Source organism: Lactuca serriola, chromosome 9, assembly GCF_051521515.1.
Source record: "Lactuca serriola cultivar US96UC23 chromosome 9, Lser_US96UC23_V15, whole genome shotgun sequence".
NCBI classification, from domain to species: domain Eukaryota; kingdom Viridiplantae; phylum Streptophyta; class Magnoliopsida; order Asterales; family Asteraceae; genus Lactuca; species Lactuca serriola.
The window spans coordinates 160,656,675-160,677,249 of NC_136416.1; the positions used below are offsets into that span (position 1 = coordinate 160,656,675).

At 34.7% G+C, this 20,575-nt stretch overlaps 1 protein-coding gene across 1 annotated transcript; it reads right to left on the reverse strand.

Annotated features, from left to right (window-relative positions):
- Positions 1 to 15,398: 15,398 nt before the first annotated feature.
- On the reverse strand, positions 15,399 to 19,265 carry LOC145072654 (putative WRKY transcription factor 20). Its single transcript, XM_079019120.1, has 6 exons — positions 18,887 to 19,265; positions 17,882 to 18,076; positions 16,993 to 17,431; positions 16,761 to 16,890; positions 16,534 to 16,692; positions 15,399 to 15,921 (listed from the first exon to the last, which is right to left on the reverse strand). Exons 1-6 carry the CDS (start codon positions 19,136 to 19,138, stop codon positions 15,564 to 15,566), a joined length of 1,533 nt encoding a protein of 510 aa, XP_078875246.1. The 5' UTR covers positions 19,139 to 19,265; the 3' UTR covers positions 15,399 to 15,563.
- Between the last annotated feature and the right edge of the window lie 1,310 nt (positions 19,266 to 20,575).

The following is a 20,575-nucleotide window of genomic DNA, read 5'->3' on the forward strand; positions in this document are numbered from 1 at the left end:
TGGACTTTAGCCTGCTTTCGGTCTTCCTTAGCTGAGGAAATATTCCTTTTTCCTTTCAAATCCTTTGACGGTCTTGAATTTAGTGTAGGAACAGAATTGAGCTTAGAAGAAGATTGAGAACGAGAAGAATTATAGGAAAAGAAATTAGAATGAGAATCTTTCCTGACTTGAGGTTCAAAATGACCCTTTCGGTTGTGGTCATCTGAGGGACCGAACCTGGAGCTTCGGTTGCCGTTTGATGATGAACCGAAGCTGGACCTTCTGGCGTTATTCGTTGGTGGCCCAAAACTGGGTCTTTTATTGTAAAAGCTTGATGGGCTGAAATCTGGCCTTTGTTTGTTGTTGTTTGGCGGACCGAAACTAGCTTTTCGGTTATTGTTGCGTTCGGGATCGAACCTATCCTTTCGGTTTTGTTCTTCCTGTGGCCCGAAATTCTTCCTCTGGTCCTTTTGAATCGTAGATTCAAAGTTCCTTTGACTCTTGTTTTCTTCTCCTTTTGACTTAAAATTTTTGTCAAAGTGAATGTAGTGAGGATTTTAGGAGAGCCAAAACTGCTTTCGCTCTGGGAGATTTTTCTTGTATCTCAGGTTTCTCTACTGCTTTTGATTTTTCACCTGTTTCGGTTGTCTGTGGATATTAGCCTTTTATTTCAGCTTCTTAGCAACCGGTTCACTCTTCATGGAAGAGGTTTCGCTTGTGGAGGTGACTTCTTCCACTGGAATCTCTTTTGTGCCACTGGTACTTGGTACGTCAAAGTTGGTAGGCTTATTCAGAGGTTCGGGCACATATCTACCTTTGGCCTTCCAGGATGTTCGCTCCGACAGACCAACTGTTTCATCTGCGTTGTCTATTGGTGCTGACCAGAAAAACTCATCACAGCCATCTGCATTATCTTCGTTCACTATGGCAGTGAGTTCAGATGTCTGATGTTCGGTTACTCCTGTGACCTTATACACCTGATTGGGAGTTGTTCTAACCTTCTGAAACACGACGGCCTTTTCTTTAAGGACTGAGGACTTAATTTTGGACAAACGATCGAATTCCACATAATTTTCAGAAATCAGGTTTTTGTGGTTTTCAGGTTCGCTCCTGACGAACTCGGAACAGTCAACTTCATCATCTACAGACATTTCACTCATATCATCGTCCTCATTAAGTTCGGATACATTTTCAACATCAATTTTATTTTCTGAACTCAAATTGGTACTCAATGAATCAAATTTTTGTATGGTTTCGGTCCTGAGTTTCAACTTATCATTTTCGTCCAAAAGATTTTTAAGCATGTCCTTATGGTCCTTGGACTTTATAAAGGATTCGATTTTGTCCAGACCATACATGTAAGTGGGATTGACATCATCAGAAGATACAACACTTTCACAGTTGTATGCTTCGGCATCAATTTCATCCTCCTTAAACTCAAGGAATGGTAGAATCATGCGATGTATCTTCTGCCCTATTTCACAATTTAGATGCAGTTGAGTAATGTTAGTATAAATCCTTTTGGCAATCAAACAAAAAACATTCCTTTGTTTTAACAATTTGAGATTGTCTCTTTGCAAATAAATGTTTTCATCCCTAGACTTAATCAGCTCCAACTCTTTCTGCTCTATCCACATCCTTCGCTCCTCACTCTTGGATGACACCCTGCTTATTTGGTCAGTTAGATTAGAATTCGTGACCCGTGTTTACGTTAAACAACTGTCTAGATTTGAAATTCTTGAATTCAAGTTATTTAATTCCTTTTCATATGATTTTTGTGGAATTTTAAATGAAACAAAAACAGATTGTACCTTCTTGATCAGTTCATCAAGTTCACTGATTTGCACACTGAGAGGTTTTACTGTAAAGCATAAGTCCTCTCGCTCCTTGGCCTCTTCATTTTCACCATCAGTGTTGTATCCCCTCATCTAAGATACATCGGTCACCATAAGACATCTTCCATCAGTTTCACCACCTTTTGCAACATAAGCCTTTCCATGAAAAGGCTTTCTCACTTCATCGTCTTCTGAGTCAGTCGACCACACCTGCACGCCACCGAACTCATCATTATCTACCGAACCCTTCACAATAAGAGCATTCATAGAGGGATTAGTAGCAGCTTTCTATCTTTTTATCTCTTACAGTCGTTTCATAAGACTTGCTTCTTCATCTTTATCTGCCATGCTCTTCAGCACATAATCTTTTGCGTAGTGATTCTTCCCACCACAGTAGAAGCAACTGACACCAGAGTCAGCTTCACCCTTCGCTTCCTTTTTCGATTCCTCAACCTTTGGTTCATCTTTCACCTTTTTAGAACTATAGCTTCCCTGCCAATTACGATTTTTGTTGGAAGGGAACTTTTTCTTGATAAACCTTATAGGATTTGACACCATCATAGCATAGTCTTCGGCTGTCAGATCGTGATCTCTCAGATTTAGATCCTCTTCGTCTTCTTCTACACTTTTACCCTTGGACAGAAGCGCCAGAGACCCCAGATTTGAAACCACGCTTTTCTCTTGCAGCACTGTCTTTTCTTGGGATTTCAGAATCCCCACCAGTTTCGCCAGCGAGTACGATTTGAACTGCTCGTGTGCTTTAACCGTTGACACAACAGCTCTCCATTCGAATCTTAGACCATTCAGAAAAGTGACCTTCTGTTCGATGAGCTTCCTTTCAATATCATGTTTGATCATCTTGCTGAGAAGATGATTGAAGCGATCAAATGTCTGCGTAACAGACTCATCAGGATAGGGGTGAGCATTTGGACCGGCCAGGACCGGACCGTACCGGACCAGCTCTTGGACCGGACCGGTTATGGAGAATTTTGTGGACCATGGACCGGACCGGATGAATCATGTCCGTGTCTGTGTCCGTGTCCGGGTCCACGTCCGGGTTTTCCGGTTTTTGGACCCGTTTGGACCGGTGCAACTTTAATTGCATATAGTATAATAAGTAATCCACATTGATGTATAATATTATAACTTGCAAAATTAATACGTTTCCGTTTCATGCCAAACTAATCTACATTGATGTATAATATTATAACTTGCAATTTGCAAAAATTAATTTTCCAAATAAAAGCAACTAACATATAAATCAAGTTTACCAACAAAAGTTAAACAATTTTAAGACAAACATACAAAAGTATTACCGTAACAACAAAAATCATGGTTTAAACTTTAAAATCAATCAAACTAATAAACTTCATAAACTCATAATCTAATCTTCCATTGGTCTCTTCCCCATATCATTGTCATCCATATGTAACATATTTAAATCTTGTGTAATCTCTACATAAACACAAATGAAAATATTGTTAGTATTTAATAAAAAGTAATAATTGTATAAAAAAAGAATAAAGATTGTAATTTTTTTACCCAAAGCTATATCATCATCGTTCAAAATGTCATCAACGTTGTCAACTATTGGATTTGTAGATTTTATCACCCAATCTTGGGTGCATAACAAAGCTTCAACTATCAATATCGATAAACTAGTCTGATACTCACTTACAACTCTATCACATGTGCTAAACGCGGACTCGGAATTATAGTATAAAATAATACTAAAAAGCTGAAATATTTCAGCTTTGATAGCTCTACTTTGAAGGATTGTAACTCAGTTAATATAATACCAAAATAAACATAATTATAGTCTAAATTCATCTACAAAATATAGACTAAATGTTAGAAAAAAAACATAGTTCAACCCGACTTAAAACGAATGAGTTATGGGTGTTTAAAAAACGTCACAGATTACAAAATCTTGCTGAAAAGCTGAATTTTTTCAGCTTTGATAGCTCTACTTTAAAGGATTGTAACTCAGTGAATATAATACCAAAATAAACAAAATTATAGTCTAAAATCATCTACAAACTGTAAACTAAATTTTGGAAAAAATCGCCGGTCAATCCGACTTAAAACGAATGAGTTATGGGTGTTTAAAAAATGTCACATATTACAAAATGTTGCTGAAAAGCTAAATTTTTTCAGCTTTGGTAGCTCTACTTTGAAGGATTGTAACATGGTGAATATAATACCAACATAAACAAAATTATAGTCTAAATTCATCTACAAACTGTAAACTAAATGTTGGAAAAAACCGCAGGTCAATCTGACTTAAAACGAATAAGTTATAGGTGTTTAAAAAACGTCACAAAAATCTTAATCATGTCCAACCGGTTCCAAACCCAGTAAAAACCAGACCGAACCGGGAAAAAAACCGGACCGGACCGGAGAGAAATCTTAGAACCGAGAACCGGCCCGGGGGTCCAAAAAAACGGTCCGGTCCGGTCCACCGGTCCAACTGCTCACCCCTACATCAGGATTCTGCTTGAACTCTCCAAATTCAGATAGAAGTAAGGTCTGAATTGAGTGCTCCAGATCTTCATCTGTGGAATACAGCTCTCGCAGCCGATCCCATATTTCCTTTGCTGTACTGCAAGAACTCACCAATCTAAACGTGTCAGATTGAAGAGCGAATCAAATTAGTCTCAATGCCTTAATGTTGCACTGAAACTTCTCCTTTTCGTCCTGAGCAACATCTTTCACATCTTTCAACAAATCATTATACTCCTTTTGAGTTTTAATGATTCTGGATGTTCCAGAATGAGCAAATGGGCCAGATATAATAGCTTCCCATATCAGATACCCATTGTCTTCAGATCCAATGACATAGTCTTCAAAGTGGTGCGTCCAAACCTCGTAATCTTGAGTGTAGAGAATTGGAATCTTGGTTGTAGATCCTATACTGTTTGAGATGTTAATGGGATTAGATTGAGAATCATCCATGCTTGATCGTATAACCTGTTATAAGATCAGACTTTGTAATACGTAATATTAGGGCAAGATGAATAAATAATGAGATACGTCAATTATGGAGTGACGGCTCAATAAATATCAATAAATGCGGAATAAACCCTAATCACTTCTTTCACAGAAGAGATGTGTATGAATTACACAGTCTCCTGCTCTGATACCAATTGAAGAGTTAAAAACCTCTTTGATCGTTTAGATCTTTGAACAGGTTAATCACAGAAACGTTAAACAGTAATATCAAGCACAAGAATGAATCAAAATATGTCGAATGATTCACTAGATTCAAGCCTCAGCAGAGCTCGATAAAGAACTTCTGCTGTAGAGGCTATTAGGGTTACAAACGACAAAGAAAAATATCTTTTAAATAATCTACTTCCAAATACTAAACCCTAGAAATAACTCACGGATGGACAGGCCCAAGACAAAATGGACTAAAGAGCGAGCTCAAGATGCAACACCTTTCGGACCCTACATTAGAGAATATGGATACTAGGCTCACACTTATGAAATCGGTTATTGCCCTCTCTAGTGTATCCACATTAGCCACTAGCCTAATTTCATGAACCATAAGACCCTTTATATAGTGTGGAGGATTAGGGTTAAACCCTAAGAACCATGACCTTTCATTTCCTAGGATCCATGCGTTAAAGCTCCATGGACTATCCATGAAGACTTAGCCCAACCTAAATGAACTTGGCCCACTACACATATATATCTAAGAGTCCATATTTAATTAGTTCCTTTTGATCACTTAATTAATTATAAATTAATTCTTGATCAATACTAATTAAATAATATGATCATATATTAATATATTAGAACTTATAATATATTAATATAAATCATAAATATACTATTCTCCAAAGACTATCCATATAAATTGTGTCAATGAAGTGCAACCCAAATGGACCATGTCGGGTCGGATCAAGTACATACCAAATATAGTTATGGACTTAGACATTAATCCAACAAAAGGTTGTATGTCCAATTCTTTAAATGTGAGATTTGGTTGCGTGAGGTGTAGTTTTTTAGGCACATCGTCAACTAGATGGGTATATCAATCGATCCGTACAAGATTAAGGTCGTGATGCATTGGGAGGTCCCGAGGACACCATCAAAGGTTCGAAGTTTCCTAGGTCTGGCAGGTTATTATCGGAGGTTTATCTAATATTTCTCCAATATTTCTGTGACATTTACCTGCTTCACGAAGAAAAATGTTACTTTTAGGTGGGGGCGCGATCAACATTCAGCTTTTGAAACATTGAGACAGAGGTTATGCGAGGTCCCGATTCTCACTCTTCCCGAGGGAATGGATGATTTTATAATTTGTTGTGATGCGCCTATCTCGGGTTTGGGAGTTATCCTCATGTAAAGAGGACATGTGATTGCTTGCACTTCGAGGCAACTGAAGCCTCATGAGGTGAATTACCCTACGCACGATTTAGAGTTAGGGGTTGTGGTTTTTGCCCTCAATATTTGGAGACACTATTTGTATGGGGTTAGGTGTACTATCTACATTGATCACAAGAGCCTGAGATACCTGATGGATCAAACGAATTTAAACATAAGGTAGTAGAGATGGTTGGATGTGATGAAGGATTATAACTATGAGATCATGTACCACCTCGAATAGGAAAATGTTACGGTCGATGCCCTAAGCCGCAAGGAAGTGAGCCACCTGTTAGAGATATATATCTGAGGATGGTTATTGTTTTTCCTCTTTTAGACATGATCAAGAAGGCTCGTGTGGAAGGATTGAAGAAGGAAAACTAATCAGGGGTCAGATTCCATTGTTCATCCGAGATGGTTGGTGTTTATTGACCCAGTGTGGTTGGGTTTAGGTCCCGACTACTGGTAGGGTTAGGCAGACAGTGTTAGAAGAGGCTCATAAGTCGAAGTTTTCGATCCACGCAGGGGCCACGAAGATGTATAGGGATCTAAAGTTGAATTATTTATGGCCTTGTATGAAGAGGGAGATAGCATGGTTTGTGGAGAGGTTCTTGACTTACCGAAAAGTCTAGGCCAAATATTAGAGACCCCATGGCAAGATGCACCCGTTTCCTATTCCTATGTGGAAATGGGAAGAGATCACCATGAATTTCATCACAAAGTTGTCGAGGACGGCACGTGGGCATATTCTATTTGGCTCATTGTGGATAGGTTGACCAAGAGTGCTCATTTCATACTGATTCTCGAGAGTATATCTGCTAAGAAGCTATTTGATGTTTACATTTAGGAGGAGGTGGTTCAGCACGGGGTGCATTTGGTGATTTCGGATCGAGACGTTAGTTTCACCTCCAGATTTTAGAGGAAGTTTCATAAGGAGTTAGGTACTCAGTAGCATTTTAGTACAGCATGCCACCCCATACCGATGGATAGAGTGAGCAGGAAATTCAGACACTCAAAGATACTCTCAGGGCGTGTGTGCTATATTTTGGCAGGAGTTGGTATACTTATTTTCAGCTGACCAAGTTCTCCTACAACAACAGCTATCATGCCACTATTAATCAACCACTTTCTAATATGTTGTACGGAAGGAAGTGTAGGACCTCGGTTTGTTGGGGTGAGTTTGGTCATCGGGTCATGTGGAATACTGAGGTAGTACTCAAGAGCACTAGCTTCATATAGTAGGTGCATGATAAGTTCCGAATTATGCAAAGTCGACAGAAGAGTTATGTTGACCAGCGACGATCGGACCTCAATTTCCAGGTGGGGGATTGAGTGCTTCGAAAGGTGTCCTCTTGGAAGGGTGTCATCCGGTTTCGGAAGCAGGTCAAGCTAAGCCCCCGGTTTATTGCTCCCTTCAAGATTATCACCCGGTTGGGAAAGGTGGCATACCGGCTGGATTTTCCTAATGAGCTTAGTTAGATCTACAATACTTTTCATGTCTCTTAGTTACGGAAATGTTTAGCCGGTGATTCTGTAGTGATTCATTTAGATAGCATTCATGTCGATGAGCACCTGAACTATGTAGAGAGAACGATTGTGAGTCTCGACAAAAAGACAAAGACTCTGCACAATAATGGGGTGAACCTGGTGAAGGTGCAGTAGCAGCACCGGAGGGGTTCTGAGTGAACGTGAGAGCCGGAGGGCGCGATGAGAGAGCACTAACCCGAGTTATTTGTAGAGATGGACTTCAAGGACGAAGTTTGAATCAATTGGGGGAGAGTTGTAACACCCGAATCCCGAGGTAATTTACGTTTTCAATTTTAGAATTTTAGGGTTTGCCATGGCGTGGAGGAGGCACCACGATGTGGCAAGTCAAGATAACATCGTGTGTTTCATTTAAGCTGCCACAACATGCCAGCTGGCATATGGAAAACCCTATTTTCTAGGTTTTGCTCCCTATTTAAAGGAATGAGGAGGCAAGGGTTTGCTCACCCTTAGCCTCCAGCAACCTCTTTAAGATCTGAGATACCCTAATTTCCTTCCTCCTTTATTTAAGCCCCTTTTGGGAAGATATAAGAAGAAGTGAGCTAATATTAAGCAAGCAATTCCTCATCCTTGGTTTTAGCACTCTTTTAGACCTTTGTAAGTGTCCAAGACTCAACTTTTATCATGATAGGTTGATAGATCTTGATTTTTGTCCCTTAAACTTCTTGTTCTAGTTATTTGGAGTTGTGAGATTGCATAAAGTTTGCAACTTTATGAATATCTGGATCTTTTGGTATGATTAATGATTTGGATCAGAAGTGTAGTTGAGTTTTTGATCCATGCATGTAAATTTTATCAAAAAAAAAAACCCTTGTTCTTTACTCTTTAGGGCTTCAAGACATGCATTGGACATGCATGTCCATAAATCACCGACTTTTATGATGGTTTTGGTATTAGAAACCCTTCTGGAGCGTATGAGTTATAAACTTTGTGGAATAAGTGCTTAATGGATGAAGTCATGTCTTATTTAGCCTTTCTGGAACCTAGGGTTTGAGATTTTAGCCTTTTCGATGGTCTTATCGGGTAAAGTTTTAAACTTTATCCTTCTAGACCTTGTTTCGGACCAGATTTGAGCTTTAGAGCTCTTAGAATCAAAGAAAACAACTTAACCCATTAAGTTGTTGAAAAACTAGTGCCCACGGTGTGGCATTAGGTCGCCACGGCATGGCAACTAGGAAAATCGCGATTGTGTGGATGTTTGAAGGCCACGGCATGGCCATGGGTGGCCATGACATGAAGTTTGACTAAAGTCAACATTGACTGTGGACTTTGACCATTGACTTTTGACTCGAGTTAACTTTTGGTCAAACAATTATTTTGGATGAAAAGGTAAGGGTTTATCTTGTATGACTATATAGGTTGTGCGTAGCAGCGGTATTCTAACAGTGAGAGCAGTAGCAGTTGAGCATTTTTTGATAGGTGAGTCTTCTCGTTGTATTTATGGGTCGAATACACCAATATCGACTCACTGGATTGTGTATGTAGGATATTAGTTGTCTTTTTGACTCTTGCATGTTGTATGATTGGGTTGAAATAAACCTCAGGGCTAGGCCCATCATTGTATGCTTGGGTTGAAAGAAACCTTAGGGTTGGACCCATTATTGTATATTGGGTTGGAATATACCTTAGGGTTGGGCCCAATTGTTTGTTTGGTATGTGGTATTTTGGGAAACTCACTAAGCTTTGTGCTTACAATTTGTGTTTATGGTTTCAAATACTTTCGGTATGAAAACGAGGGGCCCGGCGTGATGGCATAGCATCCCCCTCATGATTCTGCATTTATGATTATTTTTCCTTTGATGATTTGACATTTTATATCATGGTTGACTTTGAGACATCTGATGTATGGAATTAATGACTTTTAAAAAAGAAAAATTTTATCACTGTTTTTAGGATGTTACAGAAAATGTTTTGTTATTTATTTGAAAACTAGTTATAAGACACGTATATTGTATGGGTTGATTAAAACAAAATATTAAATAGAAACAATTAAATGGGAAGTTTATTTGAATTTGAAGTATGAAATAAGTGAACATTATGAGAAACAAAAACATGCGAGAAATAAATAATTAAAATTATGTGTTTTTGTCATATGCTTGCACTAAATGGGTTAATTATAACAAAATGATTAATACAAAGGTTTAAATGGTAAATTTATTTAAAATTGAAATTCAAATTTAAAATTAATAATCATTATGATAAGTTTAATTTATGAAAACTAAATTAATGATATATTGGAAAATGAAAAATAAAGTAATTGACAAGTGGAAAATAAATATATCTTAAAATTATGACAAAATGACATGTGGCTAATTGAATGAGAGAACGACATGTGACATAATCATTCTTATTTATTATGGTAGATGTTTGTTATACTTGAAAAACCAATGTACATTTTTACCATTGATTGCCTCTAAAGAAACCCTATCATACATACTCTATACTTTGTGTGTGTCTATGTGTGAATATATATATATATATATATATATATATATATATATATATATATATATATATATATATATCTTATCATACATACTTTATACTTTATGTGTGTCTGTGTGTGAATATATATATATATATATATATATATATATATATATATAGAGAGAGAGAGAGAGAGAGAGAGAGTTAGGTTCAAATGTTTTTAGCAACTATTGTGTGCCTGAATGCACCAATAGGAATTTAGGAAATAATAAATGATTAAATAAATTCAAAAAGGGTATAATGGTAAACTTAGTATATCTAATTATGGTAAAAAATAATAAATCACTTAATTACGGTGATAGACATTTCTGATTTCTCGTTTCCTTCACGACCAATTCACAGCTAGTTCAAAATTCAAACCCCCTTCTCTCTCTAGATTTTATATCTCTACAATCCGATCCCGATTCTTCATCTCGAATTTGTATACGCTAAGAGGCAGAGTTTGGCGTCTCTATAGGGATCTGAGTTCATCTAGTAGGGTTTTTGACTTTCTTGATTTTGTTTTGAAAGAAATCTACCGCTACTATCATCAGTAGTTATGGAAACCATGGAGAGCTTGATTGGTTTAGTAAATCAGATACAAAGAGCTTATACGGCTCTCAGTGACTACGGCGGCGGAGACTCCACTTTCTCTTCTCTCTAGGATGCTCTTCCCTCCGTTGCAGTTTTCGGTGCTCAAGTATGTTTCATCTTCGATCTCCTTCACCTTTTATGTAAATTTCAATTTATAGATGCTAAAGTGTGTTAAATCCGTTTTGATTTTGTTTGTGAGACGACAGATTAAGATCGTAATACTATATTATTTGTTCGATCCGCTTATGTTTCTGATGGCGGTGTTACATCATTGTTTTCAGCAAGAGGGAAAAAATAGCCTTCTAGGTTTCTAGGTGTTTGGTAAAAGGTGTAGCGATTGGTTGTCTAGATCTCTTCTATTTAGATCGACGATTGGATTGCAGTGAGAGATGGAATTCATCTGGATCCCTTTTTTCTTGTATTTCATGTGCTTTTTCTTGTATTAGCCTACTGGATCCCATTTTTCTTTATCCAGTTTCAGCTATTGATGATTTAACTATAGATATCTTCCTGTTGTATGTTGCAGGATGATCCCGTTTGTGTTGCTGCAAGAAGAGACGGAAAGATATTAGTCTCTGGCATATGGGCTGATCATAGCTTTGACATTGGAGTACCTGTGGATCCAACCTCGGTAATTATCCCCTTCAAATTGATTTTATCAAGTCGTCCAAACTTTATCTCGATTTTGGTTCAAGATCGAGATTGTGTTCATCATCTTATTAAATTTGATTTCTTTAATGTTCTATTTCTATTCGGTTGAAGAAATATTCTGATACAAATTACACTTCACAGTCATAAGTTGGAGTTTGTTTCGAAAAAAGTGAAAATTGGTGTTCATATCTCTAAATCGATATTGCAAATGTGTGTTAGTTTCTGGAATACAATTCTAGGTTGTTTGTGCCTTTTTATTTTTCATCAACACAAATTAATTTACTCTTTAAACCTTGTGGTATGCATTCTAAATCATGTTGCTGGAAATTATGTTTATAGGTAAACTATTGCAAGTAAATCAAATATGGTTTTTGGCTTGTTTGATGATAATGTCTAATAAGTGTTTGTTGAAATGCCTGAAAGAGAATTTAAAGAATTTAACCTTGTAGTATGCATTCTGTCAAAATTACTAGCAGTAAATACAATATCTTTGAATGTATTCTATATATTCTATCAGAATGTATTCTACCAGAATAAAATCGATGTATTCTGCCAGAATGTATTATATGTATTCTGTCATATTCTATGTATTCTACAATAATATATTAAGTGATAGTTAATTGCAAGTAACATGTTTTTAACAATTATTAGTTTTTATTGTATTTGTGATAGGAATGGCTGGAAGAAGGCGTTGAAGACCTTGATATTCTTTTAGAATATGTATAATTATATTAAAATGTATAAAGATTTTAGTCTATAAGAATATGTATGAATTTGTATTTAAGTACGGATGTATAAAAATATATTAGAATGCTTGTTATTTTTCAACATCTGATTCAAAAATTTTGTTATTCTTCTATAATATTCTATTAGAATAAAATTCTGAAAGAGCATCATTCTAACAAAAAATATTCTGACAGAATAAAATCGGTAAAAAATTGAAATTGAATTAATTAAAAAATTCAGATTTTTTTTTAAATTATGATAATTAATCATCCCTAAAAATCCGAAAATTTCCTTTTATAAATGTAGTTAATTGTCCAAAATACCCTTTTGCTTAAAAATTGTGTGATTATATGCTATATGTTACCCCATTGTAATATCATACACTCTCAAATTATGTCTATTGATTAATTTCATCCATTGGTCCAGATCTGTGCATTCTGGCACACAATACTTAGTAAAAACAAAATAACCTAAGCCTATATATATATATATATATATATATATATATATATATATATATATATATATATATATATAGGCTTAGTTATTTTGTTTTTACTAACTATTGTGTGCCAAAATGCACAGATCTGGACCACCGAATGGAATAGAATCAAAGGTAATAATCTGAGGGTCTATAATATTACAATAGGGTAACATGTACCATATAATCACACAAATTTCAGCATAAGGGCATTTTAGTCAATTAACCTGTATTAAAAAAGGAAATTTTCGGATTTTTAGGGATGATTAATTCATTTATTTTTAAAAATCTGAATATTTTAAATTAATTCAAATTTAAAAATCCGATTTTATTTTGTCAGAATGACAGAATGCCAACCATAAACTAGTAAATATATTTTCAATTTTATTCTTGCAGAATACATTTCTAGTGCAGTTATATTTGATAATTGACCAGATTTAAGAATAAGATATTATTCATATACATCCTACTTGGGTCTATGATTTTATTCTTAATATACATCCGAAATTAAATACAAATTCATACATATTCTTACAGACTAATATCCTTATACATTTTAATATAGTTATACATATTCTAATAGAATATCATCGAAAATGAATAAAATTCTTAAAAAAATAGCATTCTTGAGTATACAGTTATTGAACAAATACACTTGATCCTCTTCAATGGTCCATATAATCAACTTGATCTTCACATATATACTTGTTATTGAACTCGATTCCAAATATTTCTCTTGTATGATCAATATTGAATTCCTTCTCCATGCAATTCTGAAAGAATAAGATACATTACTCATTAGTATTACCAGTTAAACAAATATACTTGTTAACAAACATTCTCAAATACGTTCTAACAGAATGCATTTATATAAATAAATTCTAACATAATACATTACAGTATGCACTTAAATCATAGTCTTTTCTTCTATATGCATAAACATTCTAAAGCATGTATAAATGTATTCTGTTAGAATTACTAGCAACACATGTTTTATGTAATATTTATATTCTCATAGAATGAACATGTGTTGCATTCTGATATGAAAAAAAATCCCCAGCTTAACCTTTTTCATGCAAATTCTAACAGAATGTCAGCTTAACCCTTTTCATCAAAGATAAATTTAGAACAATCAAGTATCAAGAACAAATGGCAAATCAAGAACAATGTATCATTATTTAAGTCATATTCTGAATTACAAAATCAACTTCAATGATGGATATTTAAAACTAAAGAAGAATGAGAGCACAGTGGGTATACTAATGAAATCGGAAATCAACAGGAAGGATAATCGAAAATCAAAGAAACGAAAATCAGTGAATAAATCAAATGGAAAATCCATGTGACGAATTGTAAATCAGTAGCATTCAGAGGAAGAATTGCAAGCAATCAAAAGGTAGAAGAAGCGAAAATCAAATATTACAAGGGAAAATCGAAAAACCTTTCATGGGAACGGGAAAGATCGAGACGTATCCATTAGCTATCTAGGTTTTACCCACTTACTATCTCATCCTGTAAGTGAAATAGCTTCAGAATAAAACAACCAATAACAATGTCGATGACATATTAATAAAAGGAAAACGATTCTAAAACCACCTTCTATCAGAGGGTTTTCGAACCCTCGAAATTTCGCAGCTAGGGGATATTGTTTTGTCGCCAAGCACTATTAAAACCCCTTGTTCTCCAATTCATAAAGGTGGTGGTTCAACGGTGGTGTGGGGTGGTGCTATTGCTCTGGTGGTGTCGAAATAAGGAGAGAAGGGTTTCCGGGCCTATGAAGAGAGAACAAGATGATGGTGGTTCTACATGATGATTTTTAAAGAAAGAAGGAGAATCGGTGGTGGTGTTATAGGTTTGTGAAACCGATAACCTAAATCAATGGGAGATTAATTGATTTTGTTTCCTTTTACCATAATTAATTATAGTGTAGATTACTCTTATACCCTTTTATTATTTATTACTGGTTTAATTATTTCCTCAATTATCATTGGTGCATACATGCACACAATAGTTACTAGAAACATATATATATATATATATATATATATATATATATATATATATATATATATATATATATATATATATATATATATATATATATATATATATATATATATATAAAGAATTTTTCGAAAACCAAAAAATAACTTATTAGATTATTTCATTTTATTATATAAAAAATAGGAAAATTGAGTAAAGTAACTATTATAAATAAGGTTTTCAAAAAAAAATAACCATATTTTTTTAGTTTTTTAAAAACCCATTTTTTCTGGATACCTAATTCTAAAGTATTGTTCATCTTTTTTCAGAGTTTTTTTTAAAAAAAATTTCAAAGAAATTATATTGTTTCTTTTTTGGGATTCCAAATACTACATTTCGTAATATTTAATGTCACCGTGTCTCAACTCCGAAAGGACGTTTTGGATTCCAGAGTAACATTTTGGATTTCAGAAAAAATAAAAAATAAAAAAATCTCCAAAATTTCAAGAACAAGTTCAGAATTTCAACTCTATACAATATGAATGTATAAAATTTTATATTTTATTGAAAAACGATGACATTAAACATTACGAAATATAGAATTCAAAATCCAAAAAAAAACTTAATATTTTTTTTGAAAATTTATTTTCTTTAAAAACCTCGTTTATAGTTTACTCGAATAACCTAATAAGCACTTTTGCAAACAAAAAAAAATTGTTTCATATAAGCAAAAATCCCGAACACCATGATTAAAGAAATTAAAAAGATTAAAAAAACACCTACATTCCCATACATCAAATATATGCAGACATATTTTATTCAATACACAATCTTCCCTTCTCTTCTTCCCATTGTTACCCAATCCAAACAAGTACTATACCCCCATCACAAGTTACAAGTTACAACATTTCTCTTTTTCTCATCCCCAAATCCTACATTCTACACAAATCATTCTCTCTATTTGTGTACACATCGTTCCACAGAACAACTTTTCTGAAATTTGAATTTTGAACGTGTACTTGGCTGTGGAGGGTGGCGCCATGTGGCGGCTGTGGGTGGTCCGGGAACCCGTTGCCAACCACAAGATCAAGACAGATGGCATTGTTGTTGTCATCTAATCTAGCCCTTGGATTCCCTGGACCCACAACATCATGATTGCTGTTTTTAACAACCGGAACATCATGATTGTGTTTTCCTTCATATGCGGTTATAACTGCTTTAGGATCGTGTGACGCGCGTTCTACATGTTTTCTTACATTGCATCCAGCACTTGTGCATTTGTAATAACTCCTGTGTAATGTGTTGGATCATGGGTCAAATTGGTTTCGGGTCAACGGGCGGGTCGGGTTGACCCGCTATCAGTTTTTATGCGGGTTTTTTTTGAAATTTCGTAATTAGTTATTAGATATGATAAAAGAAAAAAGAAAAAAGAAAAAAAAAACGACATTTTTAATAAGGGTTTAAAGAAAATGGGTACCAAGGATTAGTCTCTATAATTTTGTAATTTACAGAAAAAGTCCCTGTGAAGTTTCTTTTTTTACAGAAATGTCAATATGTTTATGATTTTCATATGTTGGCAGGTTTGGCCCCTGTGTAGAAAATAAATTACAAAAATAGTCCCTGTAATTTACAGAAAAGGTCCTTGTGCAGTTTTCTTTTACAGAAATGGTCCATATGTTTAAAAAAATTACAAAAATAGTCCCTACCCAACAGAAAATTTGCATATTACACCCCCACAATATATTGCCATGTTTCATGATTTCATCCCTACACTTTTTTGGTTTCACACATTGGCCACAGGACTTTTGTATACTAGTTCTACCTAATTATATTTATATGTGACAAAATAGTTGTAATTGGAAGAAATGAAAAGATGATGCTATAAATGAAAAAAATACATACCTAGGGTTAGGATTGCCTCTCACAACTTTTTGACCATATTTCCTCCAACGGTATCCATCATCCAATATATCAACCTCACTGGTGGTTTGAACCACCACACGTGGCTCACGGATAGGCTTCACCACTGGAGTCACATCAAGTGCACCAAAATCCGTTCGCCTGATCAAAATCAAAAAAATAAAAATCAACGATCATTATAGAAAAAAAAATCTCACAAACTTTATCACCTTTTTTTGGAATATGGATCATCCTCATCATCAATCCCATCTGTGTTTTCTTGATTTGCATATTTAGGAGATTGCACAGGGGTTCCACTGTCATCTAAGTTGGGATTCTGGACATTATTTGCAGACATGCCTTTGATAATAAAATATGAATAGAGATTAGAAGATATTTGTAATTATATTTAGTAATGTGAAAAAAAAAAAAAAAAAAAAAAAAAAAAAAAAAAAAAGTAACCTGGTTGATAATTTGCATATTGAAGTTTATCAAGATTTTCCTCTTGAATTGACATAAGAGCACCAGCACTAAATCGGCGACTAGGTTGGGGTTTAGGATGATCATGTGTCCCTTTATACACAATCTCAGTTATTTGTCCAGTATAAGATCTTTCAAAAATCTTTTTCACTTCACAATTTGGATGTGTACATTTGTAATAGCTTCTTGGATGTTCACTTCCTTTCACAACTTTCTGTCCGTATTTTCTCCAATTGTATCCATCATCTGATGACCTGTCAACTTGGATCGTGGGTCCCGCATCTTTATGCTTCCCCAATCCGTTTGTTTCCTCATGAGACATGTAAGCAGATGAAGATGCAGATGCGTATGATTGAGGCTCACTTTGGTTTTGATATTGCCCACTTGGTTCTCCTCTTTGAAGATTTGAACCTGTAGAAACCTTTCATGCAATTGCAACCAGTATTATTTACTTAATCTGTACACAATGACTTAATGGGTTAAGCCAAAAAAAACCTGGCTTAATGTATTAAGACACAAACCCTTTAGCTATTTTCCTTTCTCTTTTTCCTCTCATGTTAAAATTGATGAGTATTGTGAAATGTAAGGGTACAATGGTCATTTAGTCTCGATTAAAAGAAACAGAGTCTATGTATTATGCATGGCTCTTTATCCGGATAAACATCATTACACATACAGGACTTAATGAGGAAAAAAAAGAAACAGTCCCTTGGTTTAGTCATGTGAGGTGCCATGTGGACATAAAGTGAACACTTTTTTTCCAACAGGATGCCATGTAGGATTGAATACCAGTTAAAACGTGTTCCAATCGTGCAATTGAAACAAGATGAAAAGTTTTTATAACAAATTTTAGTACATAATAGGTCAATACCTGATATCCTGCAGAAGAACTTTGTGGAACTGATGTAATTTGGGTGTGTGGTTTAAACTCAAAGAAACCAGAGTTACTATCATCCAAGGGCTTTCTTGAAGAACAATTTGCATCTAAAGAGAATGCAGCAGTGGTGATTGACCTTTGCATCAGTGAGGAATTAAAGAAAGAACCTGTGGTAGGAGAAGGTTCGGCCTACAAGATCAAAAAAAGGGAATTTTATAGACTCGTTGTCAATAAGCTTCATAATTGTTTATTAAATACTATTACCCCTTATTCTCTAGCAATCTATTCACACAAGCTGAAAACATGATTCGTGTAGTCTTAATCTTTCAAATAAAAGGGTACACAATTCATAATGGTCTCGATTCCATGACTCTAGAAATTACCATAAACAACTAGGGCACAATAAAGGGAAAGGTGGAAAAGGGCACCAATGGAAAAGGAATATTCAGTTTTGTAAAGGAATAACACTGAAAGCTTATTGAATACAGCTAATCTATATTAAAAATTATGGATACTAGGCAAGAACAGTTGCATAAAGAAGAAACTAATGGGAAACAACATCATTGTAAGCATCAGAATACAAAGGCCCCATAGGAGCACATAAGCATAGATAATGTAATATATTCTTCAAATGAGCACTTTGAAAAGGATTCATTTAGTTCTACAAACAAAACACACCGTTCTGATGAAACGAATAGCGCATCTAAATAAGAATATCATACAAAACGCACTTAGAAAAAGCTCAGATGATGAAACTAATCTCAATCACAACAGATCACATCAACGAAATCACCAAAATTCTCCACTAAAGCCTACTCTGACGTAACCATTTACCTACTCAAATCGAACGAGATTTTTCGTTTTTCCAAAGTAACTCGTTTTCTGGAATTATAAAAGGAGGAGAATTTACAAAATCTACATCCAAAAATCCAAATCGATTAAAGGTAAGCAAAACCTATGTACGAAATAAATTAAGCGAGACAGACAGACGAATCATACCTTCATGTTAGTCAGGAGGACAGGCGATTCAAGGAAGGAGGTAGGGCTGAGACCAGGAGGGACGTTGATGGAGTTAGACCTTGAGATAGGGAGTTTAGCTGGTGACATTAGCTTGTATTTAGCACCACCACCGGCACCGGCGGATCTGAGTCCGAAAACATCTCCTCCTCCCTGTCTGCGATGACCGGTAACATCGACATTGGAGGTGGCGGTGGTGGAGGAGTGAGAGTGAGGAGAATGTTGGTCATCCATGGCGGAAAATTGTGATCCAGTTTCAGGTTACGGGGGAGAGAGAGAAAAGGGGGTATCAAGTAACAGGGGTATTTTTGACATTTCAGATGTTGAGTGTGTTGACTTACGGGAACTAGTTTGTCTCATTTGTTCAGGCAAATAGAACAACAGAACATGATTATTTAGGCATTTTAACAGTGAATTAACAAAAAAGGTCCCTTAACTATTCAAAAATCTCGTTTTTAGTACCTCAAATATTTGTTCTTCTGTGGAATTTCTAAGAGAATATATAGAGCAATTCTATATATTTTACTAAACTTTGCTTTTAGAGCAATTTACCAAACCTTTGACAAAAGAGTAAACAATTTAAAGAGTAGTTCCGTTTTCTAGTAAACTTGCTTAAAAAATCATTATAAGGTGTTTGCTTAAAAGGGTTTTAAGATCAAATATTGTGGGAGATTATATAAATTAAAATAAACAAAAAATGTATGTACTCTAGATTTTGGAATTATTTTGAAATAAAATATTGGTTGTTATTACGTATCACGATAACCAGATAGCATAAAGATACAAATAATAGTGTATTGCACTTTTGGTTAGTATCGCTCGTACATATTTTAAAAATGGATACGAATGGCCCTCATGGTTTTAAAATTCATCATAGCTGGTTATTTCTTCTAATATCGTTAAAATTTTCAGTCGAGTTTCGTTTTCCTTTTTTTCTCATTCATCATCACATTGTCGCGACATCTCTACCCCTTACCTCCACCATCGTCGTGGCTATATGAGGTCGCCACCAAAAGGAACATCATATATCCCTTCATTATAATATCATTGAACATATTATAATATCACTGAACATGAGTTAAACATGAGTTATGGATATATCCTTTTCATACATGTTCAATATGTATTTCATGGTCTACGAATGAATATGATACATGAAAGATCTAATACGTTTAAGAGTCAATTAAAATGATATTACTAATTAATTTATAATCCTAAGGGTCATATTAAAATACGTCTATTAGAAATTGATTTTAATAAATATTCATAAACTCTTATCATAAATTGGGAAACTATTTATTTCACGGAAATAATTATTTTACAATAACAAGTAAAATATTATTCCTTATAGTATGAATTAATAAGTCATGTATATATTTTGGACTAGAAATATTTTTTTTTCTTTTTGCTAAAAGCTAAATTTTATATCTTATAAAGAATTATAAAAATTTTATAAACTTCTCTTCTCTTTTTATACAAAAACAAATAATAAATAAAATATGAGTTAGTTTCTAGGAAACGAGCATGGTTTTTTTAATATAATAAGGGAAAGTAAGCATGGTTTAAAAAGCATTGGAGACATGTAGGCTTTAGGATATAGAGTGTTTAAAGTGTTAAGAACTCTTGGGTAATGATTTAGTTTTATGAAGGCTTTTATCTCTTCATTTTTAG